General features: G+C 45.3%; 1 protein-coding gene across 2 annotated transcripts in view; it reads left to right on the top strand.

Moving 5' to 3' along the window:
• Nucleotides 1–13,497, top strand: part of LAMB1 (laminin subunit beta 1) — a 74,116-nt gene that overhangs the window by 23,317 nt on the left and 37,302 nt on the right. For both annotated transcript variants that reach the window (XR_008296908.1, XM_027071664.2), the window contains exons 11-15: nucleotides 57–169; nucleotides 1,654–1,733; nucleotides 10,673–10,808; nucleotides 12,307–12,465; nucleotides 13,310–13,437. Coding sequence is in view for 1 of the 2 variants with exons in the window: in XM_027071664.2 (XP_026927465.2) it covers nucleotides 57–169; nucleotides 1,654–1,733; nucleotides 10,673–10,808; nucleotides 12,307–12,465; nucleotides 13,310–13,437 (616 nt within the window). In the remaining variant the exon portion in view is untranslated. The remainder of the gene's footprint in view (nucleotides 1–56; nucleotides 170–1,653; nucleotides 1,734–10,672; nucleotides 10,809–12,306; nucleotides 12,466–13,309; nucleotides 13,438–13,497) is intronic.

Raw genomic sequence — 13,497 nt, 5'->3', positions numbered from 1 at the left:
ACCTCTGGGCGCTCACTTGGTTTGTGTTTCTTTGCTTTATTTTATCTTTAATTAAGCTTGTGCCTGCAATCCTCTGGGAACGATTCCTGGCGGGAATCCTTGTGATTCTGAGACTGGTTACTGCTACTGTAAGCGTCTGGTGACAGGACAGCATTGTGACCAGTGTCTGGTAGGTAAATCCTGATTACATGGGATGAGGAGTTCGTGAAGGTGGCAGGTTTTAGTGGAGAATGCCTTTTGCTATTGCAGACCCTACCATCAATCACCCTTATATATAAATGTTAAAAGACACAAGCCATTCACAGAAGAATTGCCAATGAATTGATTTTAACAAGATATTCACTGTCGCTGTTAGAATTATAAAAACCACAGCGACATCCCATTTTTATAGACAGAACTAACAAGTTTTTAAAAATGGGGATGCGAACTATTAGGACATAATGAGGGGCTGGTCCTCTAAGCTGCTGATGGAAATGCACAGTGGTTCATACTTGGCAAAGAAAGCATTTTAGAAATATGTTATCAGTAGCTTGTAGAAATGCACGTACCCTTTGACCCGGTAATCCCCCTTCTGGGAATCTTTCCTAATGAAATGAGCAGAAAATTGGACAGAAATGTATTCGCCAGAAGACTCATTGCATCTTGTACTAATCATAGCCAAAAACCATGGAAGCAACGGTGGGGAAAATAGTAAACTAAATTTGGGGGGTTGTATACAGTATGATATTCAGCTGCCATTGAAAATGACAGTAACGTGAGGAAATGCTTATGCTGGTATTAAAAAATACATATATAGGATGTGAGTAGTACCTTGACTGTAGGAAAAAAATTCACCAAGAAAAACAAAATCTGGAAGGAAATACCCTAAAAAGTTCACTGTGGTGCTTCTGGGTAGAGTAATTCCGAGAGTAATTTTTTAAATTATTCCGTGTTTTATAACGTTGTTATGAATCCCTTTATAATTTGTGAGAAGGGTTCCACTGACCCCAAATTATGTTTATGACCTATAGGCACATTCACCTATATCCAGATGCTTAAAGTAAATTTCTGGAAGTCTGATTTAAATCAATGGACCTGGTTTTTATGTGTTCATTAGGAAATAGATATTTATTAAGGTGCAGAGAGCTCTTCTCCCCTACATGGATTCTGTTCCATTTCTTTTTATTTCCATCTCCAGTGTTCTCAGGATTCAGTGATTTTCTCCCCTTTCAGTTGTGAAAATACTTGCTTTATGCCATTTGGACGCAGATAAATCCTTGAAGAGCTTTGCTTATGAGGTTTTTGACAGGCTGAACTTATGGAAAATTTAAAGGCCTGCCAAGTAGTTGCCAAAAGTCTCTTACTGCCAGAGTACTTCTAATGAACAAGATTGGCCTCTTAGCTGCTTGCTCATATTAATAACTGGACAAAGGCTGTTGGCTTGGAAAAGCAGCTGTTCTGATCTGGCGTTACATGATGATGGCCCCAGCAACCTGCAGCTTGGGTTTCTTGAATTCAGAATGTTTATACTCCTTCCCCTTGTAGACTTTGTGCTTTCACGGTACAAAAGTGCATTTGGTGGATCAACCCAGACACGCCATAACTTGTTCCTTGTTGAGTCTATTGTGTAATTATGGGAACCCACCTTTCGATGTTAAATCTTTTATTCTGCAGCCGGAGCACTGGGGTTTGAGCAATGATTTGGATGGATGTCGACCTTGTGACTGTGACCTTGGAGGGGCTTTAAACAACAGGTGAGTGAAGCTACACTTTCGCTCTGGTGCTCAGTCCCCTCAGTAAGCCCTCCTGACCTCTAGGAGCCGTGGGATGCTCGGTGTCTCTGAAGGAGGCGAAGTGCGTTCCCCTTGACTGTAAGGGGCCGGCCATCGCTTTCACCTGGGGTCTTAGTGTTTGCAAAGATTGGTTGTCCCAAGTTAGCTTTGAAGCCCTCAAGTACGTTTCTGTTTCTTGGCTTTTAATAATGTTGTGGTTAGTTTTGTACTTTACACTGTTTTTAAAATTTTGGAAGCAATGTATGCCCATCGTTTAAAAGAAAAACATTCCAACAGCTAAGGCAGATATCCTGCCCTTCCCCTCCCCCACCCCCCATCCGCGGCTGCAAGTGCCACTGTTAGGAGTTTCTCATAGTCGAGAAACTAATAATAGAGCTCAGAATACCTATTAAAAATGACAATATCTTGTCATCCTTTCGCTTCTTCTTAGTTCCCTACAAATTTTAGGATTGGTTGTTCTAGCTCTGTGAAGAAAGCTGGTGTTACTTTGATAGGTGTTGCGTTGAATATGTAGATTGCTTTGCATAGTATCGACATTTTCACAACGTTTGTTCTTCCAATCCAGGAGCATGGAATATTTTTCCATTTTGTGTGTGTGTGTTTTCTTCAATTTCTTTCATAAGCTTTCTATAGTTTTCAGTGTATAGATTTTTCACCTCTTTGGTTAGGTTTATTCCTAAGTATCAGTTGGTTTTTGGTGCACCTCTCATTTCTTTTTAAATAACATGTTAGATTAAAAAAAATACATATCAACATGTATCCATGTGCCTCTTTCTTTTTAACAGCATGTATTCATCTACCTCTTCTTTTTTTCTTGGTATTCTGTCATGGGAAATTGCCACAACTTATTTCCTGTTTTTGTTTTTGTTTTTGTTTTGTATAGATGAGGTTCCCAGCAATGGAACGGCTAAGTCAAGTACATGTGCGTTTTTTATTTTTATAGAGATTGTTAGATTATTCTCCAGATTGTGCCAATATTTTTCCAGCCACCTGGTTACAAAAGCAAATTTTTCCTCAGCCCCACCAGCAGTTGGTATACTCCTTTTTCAACAACCTAAAAGATGGAAAGTGAGGGGCACTTGGCTGGCTCTGTTGGTAGAATGTGTGACTCCTGATCTCAGGGTCGTGAATTTGAGCCCCATGTTGGGTATGGAGCCTACTGTAAAAAGTTAACTAATTAAAAAAAAAAAAAACACAGAAAATGAACTCCCATTAAAAAAATGTTTTTAGTGTTTATTTTTGGAAGCGAGAGAGACAGAGCACGGGCAGGGGAAGGGCAGAGAGAGAGGGAGACACAGAATCCGAAGCAGCCTCGAGGCCCCGAGCTGTCAGCACAGAGCCCAATGTGGGGCTCGAACTCATGGATCATGAGATCCTGACCTGAGCGGAAGTCAGATGCTTAGCTGACTGAGCCACCCAGGGGCCCCAAAGAACTCCCGTTTTGACTTGTGTTAAAAATCTTTTCATTTTCTTCTTCTTTCTGGTTTTAGTTTTTTTTCCAACCTCTAAGTCTATTAACGAAAATTGCATGCAATCATTTTTAGTTATCAAGACACGTTGGTATCCTTTGAACAGATGAGGTTCAAGCTCTACCAAAAATTAATCCCTGTACACATTTGGCAAGATGCAGATTTGTAGGAGTTATATGAACCACCTTTGAGTCAGAGAGAATGTTGGCCTCTGTAAGTGGGTCGGACTAAGAACATCTGGTAGAGACAGTGTTAAGTGGCGTCTAAGGGGGTAGGCAGATGTTTCCCTGTGGCCTGAATCTCCCCTGAGAGAGCAAGCTGAAGTCATCAAGCAAGCTCCGTGTACTCCCCAAACGGACTGTCTTACAAGACTGTTTCCCAACACCGTCGTAGTCTGCTGGGAAGGAATGGGATTTTAGGCAGCAAGGACACGTTCTGTTTGGCCTCTGCATTTGGGTTGGTTCCATTCCAGACGCTGCAGTAAACTCAGTACAGCATGTAGCCTCTGGGATTCCAGTGTGAATTTCTGTTCTTAGAAAACCTCCAGAGGGGAGGAAGCAAGGACAGTTCCATAAAAGCAGGGAGGAAAAACTGGTAGTCTGCTTCTGGAATCACGTCTCCGACTCTCCTTTGTGACTCCGAGAACACCTGCTGATTCCTTTAGTAATTGATTGCTCAATTCAAAGCTGTCATCATTCCTAAAATCCTTCTTGATTAGATGAAAGTGGCCTACATTGTTCTCCAAATGATGTCATGAATTCAAGAGTGTCCTATGTGCCTTTACCCTAAATGGTTTCTGTTACTTACACTCCCTTCCTCTGTTTCTCTATTGCACACACATTTCCTGTCTTTAAACTGCCCACACATGGCCCCTGGCCTCTTCCTTGTCTCTCCTGCGAGAATTTATAGAACTCAGACACTCTAATCAAGAGAGTTTATGAAGTAAAAAATTTTAGGGAAGATTTTAAAGCAGGTAATTTGATCTTCCTAGCATGATTGATGAGATGCCCTATTTTTTTGGCATCACTGATGAAAAAAAATAAGAGCCTTTTTTTTTTTTTTAATGTTTTATTTTTGAGAGAGGGAGCGAGAGAGACTGAGTGTCAGTGGGGGAAGGGCAGAGAGAGACAGAGGAGACACAGAATCTAAAGCAGGCTCCAGGCTCTGAGCTGTCAGCACAGAGCCCAATGCAGGGCTCAAACTCACGAACTTTGAGATCATGACCTGAGCCAAAGTCGGATGTTTCACTGACTGAGCCACCCAGGCACCCCCAAAATAAGAACCTTTAAATATTTCTCTACCTCTGTGACTCTGCAGTGTTTCGTAGTGATCCTTTTCGAAGTTTGCCCCCATGAGGACTTTCTCTAGGAGCCCCATACAGTGATAGAAGATCCAATTAAGTCTTGGGAAACACCAATTCTGCTAGAAGAATGCTTGGTGCATAGTGGGCACTGAGGAGAGATACTTGCTGGGTGATTGTTTTATTGCAACCATGCATAAATATCTTCTACCTGGTAATATTCCTTTGCTCTGCCATAGGTACATGGTAGGTAATGGAATAAACGTTGATCAAGAAAAAGAATTTGAGAAACAGAAGTTATTTATGAGATAAAAACAAATTATGCACTCTTTTGGACAGGCAGTCTCTGGTTGTGACCCCAAACGTTCCTCAGGTACTTTGGCCAGGAGCAGAATTAAACGTGAAAACCATGTCAAGTGGAAAAATGTTTTGTGTAATGAGTCAAATGGTTTTGTTTGTGGGGAATAAAATTTTAACAATCCAGGTCGATCACGTTGACAGGTAATCTGAATTGTGGAATATTTTAGAGAAGACCCATTTTAAGCAATGTGGCTTAAGCCAGGCTAACGAAGCTTTGCCTAGTAAATAACCTGCTTTAATAAATAGGAATGGTTGCTAGGTAAATGCTACTTGCAAGTGTTGGAAAACATTGAAAAATAGAAATGATTTTATAGCATCCTTTAAAATGTATTGCCTCAGTTAAATTTAGAGCTTTGGTGTCTGGCTTGAAGCCCACCACTCTTTTGAAGATTTCTGCTTCCTGAACTGACGACCCCAACCTTCCTTGGATGTTTCAACAACACATTACTTCTGTACTGCTTTTAGCACTTAGTGAATTCTGCTCCGTGTTATCGCTATTTGTATTTTAAAGGTCGCTAGACAGAGATTGGGTCTTTTTTTTTTTTTTGAGAGTGAGAGTGTGCATGTGCAAGTGGGGGAGGGGCAGAGAGAGAGGGAGAGTGAGGATCTCAAGGAGGCTCCACGCTCAGTGCCGAGCCCCATGGGCTCAATCTCCCAAACCATGAGATCATGACCTGAGCCAAAATCAAGAGTTGGACGCTTAACCAACTGAGGCACCCAGGCACCACACAAAGGATTGTGTCTTGTTTGTTTTCTCATCCTTCTCCATACTCAGCATCGGGGGCCTTGTAGGTGCCCAATAAGTGAGGAGCTGAAATTCATTATACTTTGAAACCAGAGCAGAAGTTAATCCGTGTTTTCACCCGTGTATTGAGTGATAATGGTATCTCACCAGTTGTTAATTGCTGTGGTGGCTGAATGTAAAAAGATTATAGAACACATTTAAGAAACTATCCTCATTGGTTAGGAGGCTGGGAGAGAAGGCCTGGACTGCTGGACCCTGGACTGCTGACTGCTGATCAGTGTGGAATCAGAATTATGGAAGAGATACCAGGGTTGAATAGAGTGGTGGTTCTTATGAATGATGATGTTTTCCCCTTTTTTGTGCCTAATTGCTTAGTAATAGAGAAAAGTTGAAACTAAACAGTATTGTCTCTGCTCATCGCTATTTAAATGAAATAGAATTTCCCTTCCAGTAGAATTTTTGTAAACAAGTGGCTAATTTCTACATTTATGGGAAATCTGTTTTTAATAATCTAGGCCTTTAGCCACTGGAAAAAAAAAATTGGTCTTGTATTAGTTTTCTTTTGCTGGCATCGTAAATTACTGCAACTTCGTGGCCTAAGACAACATAAGTTTATTATCTTACAGTTCTGTATGTCAGACACGGCCAGCCTTTCTGGAATAAAATCAAGATGTTGGTAGGGCTGTGTTTATGTCTGATGGCCCTAGGGGAGAATCTGTTTCCTGCTCATTGGAGTTGTTGGCAGAATTCAGTTTGTTTCAGCTATAGGAGGAGATTCCTGATACCCTGCTGGCTGTCAGCTAGGGGCCATTTCCAGCTCCTCGAGGCGGTCCACATCCCTTGACTCACAACTCCCATCTTCAAAGCCAACAACGGTGGGTCAGATCCTCCTCAAGTCCCATCTCTCTGACCCACTTCTCTGCCTGCCTTTTCCACTTTTAAGAAATCATGTGATTAGATTCAACAACTCTGGATAATCTCCCCATCTCAAGATCCTTAACCTCAGTCGCATCGGCAACCCCCCTGGTGCCATATGAAATCACCTATGAGCGGATTTGGGGGATAATGATCAGTTATTATTCTTGGGGGAGGGGGGCCGTTATTTCTGCCTGCCACCGGGGCTGACTTATTTTGTCGTCCATCATTCTACCTTACTGGTCCAGCAAATGGAATCTGTATCTAGTTCTAGGGAAATTTCGTGGTACGGGGGTCAAGTGTACCATTTCTGCCTGATAGGGTTTTTACTTGAACACAAGAAGGATGATTACATGTAATCTTTTGTCTCACTGTGGAGGAGGTAGGATTTGAGCTTCATTTTGGAAAGCTGAGAGAGGTTTGGAAGGTGTGATGGGTGGGCAGGAGGACCTTCCAGCTGGGAGGAGGAAGACAGGCAAAGGTCTGGAGATAGAGTGAGTGTAACATATGCGCAAGACCTGGTCTGACCGTGACCGTCTCCGCTCACATTCCCCCTCTTTCAGCCTGTCATTCCTGTCCTCTCTTTGCCTGTCAGGATCCCCTGCCACCTTCAGAGCATGGCTTCCATGACGCTCCTCAGTCCCCCAACCAGGTGAAGGGTGGCTTCCTCTGCAGCCTATATCTTCACTGTAGCTCTGTGTAGGTACTCAGTGCATTTTGCTTTGCTGCAGTGGTCCCTTGCTTTACAGTTTATCCCCACCCCCCAGTTCGACTGGTAGTTCTTCAGGGCAAGAACTATTTTCCTCCCATTTTTCCTTCTCCATATCCTTCAGAAATAATAGACTCGCCAAGGAGGTATAGATGGATTCAGAGGAAAAGTGACAGCGGGCGAAAATGTGAGGGTGTTGACACCAGGGCCAGTATTGGCTCCGTAAGTACTTGTGAAAGAAGGTGAGGGGTGTGGCTCACCGGAAAACAAAGGGTGGCCACCAGGAGTAGCAGTGGTCTTCAGAGGATGGTTGTGGAGGCTGCTGGAAGCCAGGCAGAGGCATCAGGAGTTGTGGGAGGCTGCTAGAGGGACAGGTATGGCACGATGACATGCTGGATGGTGGTTGTGGCAGTGACAGCAAGATGACGCTTCTGAGCTGAAAGACCTCTTGAAATGAGACTTGGATATCGAGGATGAAGGACAAGGAAGGTCATGTCTCGCCCCAAGTCAGAAGAATTTTAAATGTGGCAGTAAGAGCAGAGCTGAGGGTAAGTCAGTGTGAGAGGTGATGAGGTGAGTTAGAGATGACAGCGGGATGGCCATGGGAGCGTCCCCTTCGTGGCTGGAAATGGACGAGTCGAGCAGAGCTGAGTGAGGGCCAGAACTTAGGTGCATAGAGGCAGGTGGAGCCACAGGAACGCATTCACTAGAGGAGTAAGTGTCCAAGTGGAGCCAGGCCTGTCGGAGACCACGCTTCACGTCTGTGGGCACAGAGGCACGTGATCGCCAGGGCAGATGTTACGGGAACTCCTTCCATGTGACCGGGTTCTCGTGAGTGGTTTCGTCTTCAGAATTAGGAATCCTGCGTCTGCTCGTCTTTATCCTTCACCGTCATTTGCTTGTTCTCTGGTGATGGCAGGTGAGGAATCGAGTTGTTTTCTTCTTTGGCGGTTCCTGTTTTACACATTCGTTCCCTCAGGAAGGACGGATTTTCTCTTGTCCGTATGACGTAATGCCCGATGCCTAAGTTTTTGAAAATGACTCTGTTGGTGGACTGTGCCAGAAGATGGCTAGGTCCCAACTATAGCAAGCATTCCTCCTCTGGGAATTGGCTACAGGAGGTTAAGTACTCATGCCTCTGGGTTAGAAGCCATTCACGTGATCTGCAGGAAGAAGACTGTGGGGGGGGACCATGGCAGGGCCGTTGGGGGCATTGGTAATAAGCCTGGAAGCGTTGCGTCTTCCCATGAGTTGTAACTTGCCTTAGGTACTTGGTTTAAAATGCACTTTGGGAGGCACCTAGGTGGCTCAGTCGGTTGAGCATTCGACTTGATAGCAACCCAGGTCACGATCTCATGGTTGGTGGCATCAGGTCCCGCATCCGGCTCTGTGATGACAGCGCGGAACCTGCTTAGGATTCTGGCTGGCTCTCTGTCGCTCTCTCTTCCCCTCCCCCACTTGCACGCATGCACTTTCTCTCAAAAATAATCATTTAAAAAATTAATTAAATAAAATGAACTTTGGGATGAGGAAAAAATTTGAACTCTGGGAGTGGGTTTAAAGTAACAATTCCAAACCCCATCTTGACTTCAACAAAGTAAAAAATGGCCACCTATGATTTGGTTTTACCTTGTGCACAAGAGAAAAGAGACACAGCCTGAGAACAAACCGAATATGTTCTAGTCTATCCAGAGGGCTTTATTTGAAACAACATGTCAAATTAAAAAAAAAAATGTTTGGGGTGCCTGTGTGGCTCGGTCAGTTGAGTGTCTGACTCTTGATTTCTTAGGGTCAGGGGAGTAAGCCCGTGTCGTGCTCCACGCTGAGTGTGGAGCCTGCTTGGGATTCTTTCTCTCTCCCTCTCTCTTTGGCCCTCTCCCCTGCTTGCACTTTATTTCTCTCTCTCAAAAAAAAAAAAAAAAAAAAGTTCTACCATTTACATTAAATCTATTTTATTTGTTCATATTTTGTATTCAGAATGCCTATCCCTACTCATTCTGTTTGTTCAACGAGTGTTTGAGTGTGATCGGTGTGCAGAGGGCTGCGCCAGGTCCCAGGAGGGGGACAGGGGTGTGACCGAGGTGAAGGAGGCATGGTTCCGCCTTTCAAGCAATCTGCCATCTGGTAGAGGCTCAGACGGATCTAGAGAGAAAGTGTCAAGAGAGAAAGTGATAACTGTCTTGACGGTGCAGGTAGAGAAAGCACCATGTGAGAATGGGGGGGGGGGGTACCAAAGCAGACGCCATGACAGAGACGAACTGGGCTTGGAAAGGCAGGTAGGATTTGAAGACTGGTTCTTGCTTTAATGACCAGTTACTACGTGACGCGCTTTGTTGTACGTGTTGTGACTACATCGTTTCTCCCGCAGGGAGGTGGTGGCAGGAAGGAGAAGGTGGTTCATTCTCTGGGGTGGAGAGTGATGGTCAGGAGATGTGACAGCAGGAGTCCTTTGTGAGCTGAATCTTTGAAAAATAGGTGGCTCTCTGCTGGGTGGATAAGACACGAGGGTATTCTCGGCTACCGGAACAACATAAGCCAAGAGAAGGGGTCATGAATCACCCTGTGTGTTGCAGAAATCTTTCATATGGTTGGAGAAGCAAGGGGATCGGTGGGGCTGGAAAGACAAGGGCCAGGCTATGGAAGGGCCAGCAGGAAGTGATGTGGTCAGTGCATCTTAGGAAGGTCATTTGGGCAGCTTTGCGGGTGGTGGTGGTTTAGCTTGGGAAGTTGGAAGACTGGCAACAAGAACACTGATGGGAAGACCGATTTTACCGTGAGTGAGAGAGCGCAGAAAGGCATAGCCCAGCCGGTGCGAAGAGCGAGACAAAGCGCAAGATCCTAGACCAAGAAATCACATAATTGGGCTCCTCCATAGTTATGAAAGACTTGAGAGAAGAGCTTCTAGGTTTCTGACTTGGTTGACCTCGTGGCTGGTGGTGTCCTCTCCCCAGTAGAGGACAGGGGAGGAATGGAGTGTTGCCCTTTGTGATCTGTCATTAGCCGCTGGGACAGCTAAGTTGGAACCATCCTTCTGGGAGTCGGATATTTGTGTCTGAGGCCCAGGAAAGAGAAATCAGGCATAAGATACAAGATACCAAGCAAACACATTGGTGATACCTACAGAAAACCTCAATAAGGTGTGAATGGAGCACAGTGAAGAAAGGTGAGCAAGATGAAAAACCAAAAGAACCAGCTCAGGGGGAGCCTGAGCTCCAGAGTTTGCAATTAATTCGTAGGCAGTGATTTTTTTTTTTTTGCACGTACTTACTTTCTGAAGGAAATAAGTAAACGCTACCTGAACATTTCACCCATTTGATGTTAGTGGGAAATGTAGACGCGTGTCTGGTGGGTTCATCTGCAGATGGGGTGGCACAGCTGACTTGGCTTTGCCCCCCTTTGCAGCTGTTCCCCTGAATCGGGCCAGTGCGCGTGCCGACCGCACGTGATCGGGCGTCAGTGCAACGAAGTGGAGTCTGGTTACTACTTCACCACCTTGGATCACTACATCTACGAAGCAGAAGAAGCCAACTTTGGGCCCGTAAGTAGGAGGGTGCTGGGCAGATGGGAAAAGCCATGTTTGGGGAGCAGTAATGGCATATGCACATTTCATAAGGAGTCCGTATAAAAAGTATTTTTACAGCTCTTGTCAGTGGTGGGATCAGGACCATACCTTCTTGGGAGCAGTTCTATTTATTTTTAAGCTTATTGATTTATTTTGGGGGTGGGGGACGGGCACGAGCAGGGGAGGGGCAGAGAGAAAGAGAATCCAAAACATGCTCCACACTGTCAGCATAGAGCCCAAGGCGGGGCTTGAATCCACGAACCATGAGATCATGACCTAAGCCAAAACCAAGAGTCAGACGCTTAACTGAATGAGCCACCCAGGAACTCCAAGCACAGTCCTATTTCAAGCCAAGTAAATCTGTAACTCACAGAGACTTTGGAACATCATTAATAATGCTTCTGGTAGGTTTTTTGGCGGGGAGGGGTGAGTAGTTGTTTTTCATTGGTCCACTCCTCTACTTATGCTCCAAAGTTCTTGTTGATCTAGTATAGCAAATACTCGGAGAAGACATTGCTTTCTGTTGCTGTCATCAGCCATCCCAAAATTCAGTGGCTTACAATGTACGTCTGGCACTTCAGCTGGGGTGGCCAGAACAGCTGTAGGCTAGCTGGGCCTTTTTTTCCACATGACCCCACCCCCAAGAAGCTGCCTTGAGCTTCCTCACAGCATGGTGGATTCAAGACCATGAGACTTATTACATGGGGTCTGGCGTCAAAGAGGAGGAAAGAGACACTGCCAGGTCTCTCAAAGGCTGGGCTTAGAAGTTTCAGAGGTCCCTTTCTCAAATTCTCTTGGTCAGAAGTCACAAGCCCAGAGCAGATCCGAGGGCGGGGTAACACAGGTTCCAACTGTTGGAGGGAGAGCTGAACGCCTCTGCATAGAGAAAATGAAGGACTTTGGAGGCAACTGATCACAGTGGTTCTACGTGATCCTGTGAACAAACTCAGATGGGTGCTTGGGGTAACAGAAACTGATCGATTTTTAGTCTCAGTGACCATCAGAATGAACTCCTCTGTGGTGAGCCCTTGTGATGGTATGAAGTTTCTTCGCTTGTACTTGGAGCTTGAAACGAATGCCAGTGAAAAAGGCAAATACATCCACTGGATACTGGATGCGCCTTGTAGAAAATCTGGGAAATGGCTCGTCACTCCTCGGCTTGCTTATGAAAGCATTTGGGACGTTCCCCCTCCTTCCTTTAGGCTCATTCCTGGTTATATCATAGAAGGTGTCTTCCAGGCCCTTGGAGCCTCATCTCCAGTGTTCCCAGACTACCTCAACCACAAAACCAAACGGAAACCGATTCCTCTTTATATGTCAAAAACTTACACACTCTACCGAAAAACGTGACTGCAAGAGATAGGTGTAATGCCTATGGTTTGGACCTTTGGGTGACTTCAGATTTCTTTAACTGTCGTATTTATTTGAATTCCATTTCAAGTAAAGCATAACTACTGCCCCCCCTTGTCCGCAGGGGGTCAGCATCGTGGAGCGGCAGTACGTTCAAGACCGGATTCCTTCCTGGACGGGAGCCGGCTTCGTCCGAGTGCCTGAAGGGGCTTATTTGGAGTTTTTCATTGACAACATACCATATTCCATGGAGTATGACATCTTAATTCGCTATGAGCCACAGGTAAACCTTCCGTGGACTATCGAGGGTGGTAGAAATCTCTTCTTCTAATGGACACGGTTTTTGTGAAATATGGAGGTTGCATTAGCGTACAGAAACCCCTCTGACTTCATACCCCTGAGGAAGTGTGAATGTACATTTTTCTCGAATTAAGCTTCGCAAACTTTTAGTGATTTGTCGCTAGGTGTTCAGCCTTGCTGACACCTGAGGTGGTGATGTGTGAGACCCCCTCCTTGACGTCACAGCCTGCGTTGCCCAGGCTTGGATGCATACCCCACCTTTAACAAAAGGCTGAAAGTGGAAGGTGTAAGAGCAGAGAGGCAGACAGTCCTGGAAGACAGAGAGGCTCACAGCGGCCCAGCTGTGCCAGCAGGTGCCAACACGTCCCATAAAGAATCGGTTCTAGGCCTTAAGACAGAGATGGAATTTGGACATAAAAGGAAGTGAGAAACGGTGTGGCCAGGGGGAGAGCTTTGAGAGTGTGGAAACGCAGCTAGATAAGGGCATAGGATTGGCAAGGATGCTGGGATCAGCAAATGGGCTTGGACACTATATTAATAGGGGTTTGAGCAGGGGATTGTCCTGATCTGAGCTGTGTTTCCAGACACAGCTGGAAAGAGGATTGGGAAAGGCGGGGAGAGTCGGGAGGCTGTGTCTCGTCCTGGTGAGACGAGATTAGGGCTGGAGCTGAGACAAGAGCAGAGGAAATGGTAAAGAGGGAAAGGAAATGCAAGCAAGTGTTTTTCATTTAAACTTGGCAAATGACCGATTGGGAGAGGTCTTTGTAAACAGACAGGCAGCAGCGGCCAGTGTGGATGCTCCTTTGATGGCTTGCTGCTTCTTCTAGCTCCCCGACCGCTGGGAAAAAGCTGTCATCATGGTGCAGCGACCTGGAAAGATCCCAACCAGCAGCCGATGCGGTAATACCATTCCCGATGATGACAACCAGGTGGTGTCCTTATCGCCTGGCTCAAGGTCAGTGTGACACTGGTTTGCAGCTCAGGAGAATGAATATGCAAATTGGTTTTTTTGTCC

This window comes from Acinonyx jubatus, chromosome A2, assembly GCF_027475565.1.
Source record: "Acinonyx jubatus isolate Ajub_Pintada_27869175 chromosome A2, VMU_Ajub_asm_v1.0, whole genome shotgun sequence".
NCBI classification, from domain to species: domain Eukaryota; kingdom Metazoa; phylum Chordata; class Mammalia; order Carnivora; family Felidae; genus Acinonyx; species Acinonyx jubatus.
The sequence above is the reverse complement of the archived record's forward strand: the minus strand, read 5'-3'. Positions and strand labels throughout refer to the sequence as shown.